The sequence below is a fragment of the Garra rufa genome, chromosome 18, assembly GCF_049309525.1.
Source record: "Garra rufa chromosome 18, GarRuf1.0, whole genome shotgun sequence".
NCBI classification, from domain to species: Eukaryota; Metazoa; Chordata; class Actinopteri; order Cypriniformes; family Cyprinidae; genus Garra; species Garra rufa.
Genome location: NC_133378.1, coordinates 12,207,454 through 12,213,999, shown reverse-complemented (window position 1 = coordinate 12,213,999; position 6,546 = coordinate 12,207,454). Strand labels below are relative to the sequence as shown.

General features: G+C 36.3%; 1 protein-coding gene across 1 annotated transcript; it reads left to right on the top strand.

Annotated features, from left to right (window-relative positions):
• The first annotated feature begins 2,955 nt into the window (after positions 1-2,955).
• Positions 2,956-4,028, top strand: LOC141290497 (syntaxin-binding protein 3-like). Its single transcript, XM_073822625.1, has 2 exons — positions 2,956-3,158; positions 3,260-4,028. Exons 1-2 carry the CDS (start codon positions 2,975-2,977, stop codon positions 3,358-3,360), a joined length of 285 nt encoding a protein of 94 aa, XP_073678726.1. The 5' UTR covers positions 2,956-2,974; the 3' UTR covers positions 3,361-4,028.
• Positions 4,029-6,546: the final 2,518 nt, after the last annotated feature.

Below are 6,546 nucleotides of genomic sequence, written 5' to 3'. Positions count from 1 at the left end.
TGTCAGGGCCCTTGGAAGTCTACCGATGAAGTGTGGCGCTACTTTGTGCCTCGTAAATGGCGTAAAACAGTGATTTATTTACATGACTGCTTCGATGCCCCATTGATCTCATTGACAAGCTGTTGTGAGCATCGGATAACTGACCCCAGATTTCGACAGCAGTGGACAAGACGAGATGAGATATGCAAGGTACGTTTACACTCGGTATCATGATTCAATACACTTTAGGTCAATATCACACCGGAGTTCTCCTTTAAACAGATGTTGGCCTTCTGAAAAGTGTGTTAATGTACTGCATGATGTACTCAGTACTTTGTTGGGCCTCTTTTTGCACTAATTCCAGCATCAAGGCGGCGTGGCATGGAGGCGATCAGCCTTTGACACAGTTGAGGTGTTATGGTAGCCCAAGTTGCTTTGATATTGGCTCGTCTGCATTTCAGGGTCTCTGTTCGCTCATCTTCCTTTTGACATTACCCCATAGATTTTCAATGGGGTTTAAGTCAGGCGAGTTTGCCGGCCAATCAAGTACAGTTATTCCATGGCTATTAAACCAGGTATTGGTAGTTTTGGCTTTATGGGCAGGTGCCGAATCCTGCTGGAAAATAAAATCATCATCTCCAAAACGTCAACTGTGGACTTGATAAAAGACAATGGACCCACACCAGCAGATGACATGCTCCCCAAACCATCACTGACTGTGGAAACTTCACACTGGACTTAAGCAGCTTGACTCTGGGACCTGATTTCCAAATGAACCAGTACTTTTTCTCCTTAATTCTCCAGCTGTAGCCCATGCCATGCAGACGTCTGTATGTTGTGGTTCTCAGTCCACTCCTTATGAAGCTCCCCCAGAACCTCCCTTGCTTGACAATCCTCTCAAGGCTACGGTCATCCCTGTCACTCGTGCACCTTTTCCGGCCACATTTTTTCCTTCCTCTGAACACTCTGTTAATATTAGTGGTGGGCCGTTATCGGCGTTAACGTGAGACTCTTATCGGGCGATTAAAAAAAATATCGCCGTTAATCTATTCTCAAAGTTGGGTTGGGAGCTGGGTCTAAACTACGCAAGATATGATGACTTTCACCTTGATATTTAGCGGCGGATGACGTATACCTAGTCGAATTGCACTGTACGGGGCGAGAACGAGTCTTCAACTTCTGTGAAATTACCACATCAAATGAGACGTGCTGACATTGATGCAGTTATGAAGCCGCTTTCAGGGCAGGTGCGTTGCTAGACCCTTTTACTGGGGCACGTGAGTTATAATTTACTTTGATAATCCCGAAATAAAGACATTAAACCATATGCAACAACTGAATTGACGCTTCTAAAAGCAACGCAGTTTAATGGAAGACTATGCACGCAGAAATCCATGCCCGTGCGCGTCTGTGTATTTAACGGCAACGCGCACGTCGTGCAGCCTTTTGCGCAGAAGTACTTGGTTACCAAGTTTGTATACATAATTATGTTGTAAAAACAATTGTCAAGCAGTTTGTGATGCATTTTGTAAACAGGAGATGAGCGCCTGATCTAATGCGCCACCTGGCCCGTTTTCGAAGACTTACTTTTAGTCATTATTTGGGTAGCGCACATATTCTGAATGCCTTCAGCAGAATTCAAATTAGCCATTTTAATCTAGATTAATTCCAAGATTTAATCTAGATTAGATTAAAAAAATTTATCTATGCCCACCCTAGTTAATATACTTCGATATTGCGCTCTGTGACCATACAGCTTCTTTTGCAATTGCCTTTTGAGACTTTTCCTCCTTATGGAGGGTGTCAATGATGGTCTTCTGCACAAGCGTCAAGTCAGCAGTCTTCCCCATGATTCTGAAGCCTACTAAGCCAGACTGAGACAATTTAAAGGCTGAGGAAACCTTTGCAGGTGTTTTGCGTTAATTAGCTGACTAGATTGGGGCTGTATCCGAAATCGCCGCCTATACCCTCAAATACTGCACTATTTGAGGGGACAGCCATTTTAAGTGGTGTTCGAAACCATAGTGGACAGATAAATCCTTTAATCTTACTACTCGAACTGTCCATTTTAAATGATTGTTAAACAGTAAGCAATACTATGCAAAGCGGCAGTCCTTCCGGTGCTCTTAGTGTCCGAATTCACTCACTCGTTTTCATTCACTCCTTCAAGTGAACTGTACGAGTGGACTAATGTAGGGAATAGTGAATGAGGGTATAGGGGCGATTTTGGGTACAGCCTTCGACAAGGGGAGCCTACAATTTTGAACTTTGCCATGATATTCTAATTTGTGAAATACTGGATTTTTGTTATTTATTTTTTTTATCCATAATCATTCAAATTGAAACAAAGGCTTAAAATATTACACTTTATGTGTAGTGAACTAATATAACATACAAGTTTCACTTTTTGGAAACAAATTATTGAAATAAATGGACTTTCCCTCAATATTCAATTTTTTGGCACATAACCTGTATTTCTATTCTTAAAAAAAAAAAAAAACTACTATTTTTTTATATCTTTTTTTATTTATTATACAATTAACAACAACAAAAAAATACTAGCTTGCTCTATTATTTTTCTGTTCTATCCGTTTCTTTTATTTACTATATATTTATAAAAAAAAAAAAACATTGCAACGTATACTGCATTAAGCTAATCTGAGACTTGGCATAGCACTTGCATGTTATTGCTCTTTTGCTGATTTTGATTGCTTCCAAGTCGCTTTGGATAAAAGCATCTGCTAAATGACTAAATGTAAATGTTAACGCACAAAAAAGCTATTTTAAATTGTAATAATGTTTATTAATAATAATGTTTAATGCAGTATTACTGATTGCACTTTTTTTCATCAAATAAATGCTTTGGTGAGTACAAGAGACTTCTTTCAAAAAACTTTTTTTTTTTTTTTTTTTTTTTTTTAGAAATCTTCCGACCCCAAACTTTTGAACAGTAGTGTGTGTGTGTATATGATTTCTTTTTAATTTCTAATGCACTATGTGGTTTAATGTGTCTGGTCTGTTCCCCGTCAGCGCGCGACAGAAGCACAAGGGCAGTTCTCCGGATGATCTCAGGAGCGGCTCTCGGCTCATCGTCTTTGTTCTGGGTGGGGTCAGTTACTCAGAAATGCGCTGTGCTTATGAAGTCACACACGCTAATAAATCCTGTGAGGTCATCATCGGTAAGAGTCCATATGAGATGATTCAAGAAACCTAGAAAGAGGCTTAAAATGCAGCCTGTGTTTTGAAATGGTTTAAATAATGCCTTTTTTGTTGTCCGTAGGCTCGACGCACATCCTGACTCCACGTGGTCTGCTGGAGGACATTTATAACCTGGGCAAACAACCCATGGAAAGCTTTACCATCGAGGAGGACAAACCCTGACCGGCCCTGCCCTGTCATTTCCTCTCAGGACTGAAGGGAACAGATTTCAACTGCTTGTCACCTTCTACAGCATTATCTTAAAAGATTATCACATTAAAGTAACCAAGTTGTACATAAAACATTTTGAGGTCATTTCATGTGTAAAGGTTACATTATACCATTAACTCTTCACAACTAACTTCAACTTGAACTAAAATGTGGAAAAGTTCAAGCATTATTCATTAAGGACTTACGTAACACCCTTTAATTCAGTAGAGCTCCTGACTAGAGTATTACAAACTGGTGCCTTTATTTACCAGTGATGGCGAAATGCTCGCACTGGATTTTCTGTAACACTTTCTTTGTATTTATATCTCACACACTAACAGTAGATGCCTGTAAAATCATCCTGACCTTCAATTTGAAGAGGTGTTTTATTGTTTTTGAATTATGTTGATTTGTACATATGCGTGCGTTTGTGCTGCTCGAGTGTTTTGCCTGTTTAAAACATTTAGTTATGAATGAAAAAAAATGAGGGATTTAACAGATTTAATGCATACTTGATATTGAACAACTGACGTAACATGAATGACGTGGTTCAGTTCTTGTTTGGTTTGTAATGTTTGTATAATGTTTGTAATGTGGTTTGTCTAATAACTGTACTTCTACATAAAAATATATTGTCTCTATATGTGATCTCATGGATTTTGTTTTGTGGACAGTGACCCCTGTTCAGTGTTGCCAGATTGGGCGAGTTTCCGCCCAATTGGGCTTCTTTTGATCGGCTTGGACCGGAGAATAACGCATTGGGTGGGTAGACAAAATTTGGGCTGCTTTAAAAAATTAAAAGTTAGAATTAAAATCAGCTGTTTTTTTTTCTTCGCGTTTATCATTAGTCATGTTATTTTAGTACGTTCGAGCTCAAAGTATCACAGTAATATAATGTGTAGTGCAGTCATACTCATTTTTGCTTAACGTAACCATTACTGGTTTAGTTTAACAGAGACCTGTCAATCAATTTACGTCTTTTACGTTAGTGAGATGTGATGACTGGTGAATGACGGGGTTTTACATTACATTTGTTTCTCATCACTTTATTGTGCACTTTTTGCACAGAAATTAGCATATTTTTTACTGTGGACATTGAAAATGCTGCGTTTTTCCAAGGGTTAAAGTCATCGGTTAATTTCCACTTTGAAAAGATTTCTGGACATTTTACGCATATTTTCGGACTGTTTTGATCCATATTCCTGTGAAATTGATTTATCTTTATTTTATTTTGTCGTTATTCTTTTTTTCAAGAGATAAAAATGGTCCTTATCAGCCTTGACATGGCAATAAAATTCTCATTATTTTGGCAGTTAAAATTTGGGCTGGTTTTTGTTGAAGTGGGCGGGTTTTGGTGAGCTTTTGGGCTGGAAATCGTCAACCAGATCTGGCAACACTGCCCCTGTTGTGTATGGGCCATTCTACAAAACTGGTTCAAAGTCAAAGTTGGAAACATCTTGGGAAAAAATATTCTAACGTCAGATTGAATGCTTTTCTGTTCCGGTTTCCATAGGAACCCATTCAAATAGCGTCCATCTGTTTTTAATGTAGCTAACCGTCCGCTGCTTCGTGTCATCTACACACTCATTAAAGTGAGGCACTGACAAATGACGGTCATTGCGACATTGCCAAGTGATGGCGCTATGGAGCCATGTGCTTTTTAAAAACATTTTAATAGGTTTAACATTAGTTCATTAGTTCGGAATATACCCTAATTTGACTAGAAACAATGCAGACCGGAAATGCAAAGCATTCTTTCAGTTGAGAGTCGGACTTACTTCCGTGTTCAGGAAAAACGTCTATAATATCCAAGGTACACATTTAGTGATTGTGCAGTTAATTCTCAGTTCATTTCCAAATTTGTCACTATGAAACAGTAATATATAATTTAAGGTTTGTATTGACATATTAAGATTTTGCTTACATCTTCCTTGTAAATATATATAGTTTTTCTATTTTATTAAAAAAGTTAAAAGGTAAATCGATAACAATTACAATTTTAACAATATTTCAAGTGTGATTTATGAGATTCGTTGTAATTGGAATCCAGTTTTTCTTTGTAAAACGCAAAACGTTGATCGTACTGATTTCAAAGTTAAGGATTCATTAGTTTGAATAAACACAGAACCAAACACTATCGTAACATCTTAGTTGATAATTCAGATAGTTTATTTTTGACAAAACATCCCATGTTTCAGTTGTGGCTGCACATTTGTCAGTGGCAGTAATGTTTTGGTATGGCAACCCACATACTAACATGATACAATACTAACAGCTGTAATAAAATTGCATTTATTTCCTCTAAATAAAGGATTATGTGTTCCCTTTTGTCGTGACTGCTACAGTTGTGACAATTTTATGGAATAACACAAAAACGTTAGTGAAAATTTTTTATACTTTTTAAGCTAGCTCAAAGAAGCTAATAATCAACACAATAACTGCATGTTATTATGGATTAACTACCAATAAAGTGACAAAATGGTGTTCGGTAGACATTCTTTAAAGATACACATTTTTCAGACGTTTTTTTTTTTTTACCTCAAAATGATAGGGCCTATCTACTCACCATGTAGCTATGAGAGAGTAAAACGCGTCATAAATGTTTCGATATTTCATTTTTATTTATTTTTGACATAAGTTTTATGATTTACAAATATATATATATATATATATATATATATATATATATATATATATATGTGTGTGTGTGTGTGTGTGTGTGTGTGTGTGTGTGTGTGTGTGTGTGTGTGTGTGTGTGTGTGTGTGTGTGTGTGTGTGTGTGTGTGTGTAAAGGCTATATATATATAAAATAATTAAAAAGATATTTTAAAAAACAACAATGGAATAAAATGCAAAAATGATTTCAATATCATTTTCGTAAGTTGAAATTTAGGGCTTAGGGTTCGGGACAGCCACCTTTTAATTGAAAGTACCCAGTAAATGATGATTTTTATATATTACATATATTTTATATATATATATATATATTTTTTTTTTCTTTTTTCTTTTTTAATAATTAAAAAGATATTTTTAAAAACAATAATGGAATAAAATGGAAACATGATTTCAATATCATTTTCATAAGTTGAAATTTAGGGCTTAGATATATAATATCTATATATATAATTTTTTTTAACAAATAAATTGTTAGTTTCATGG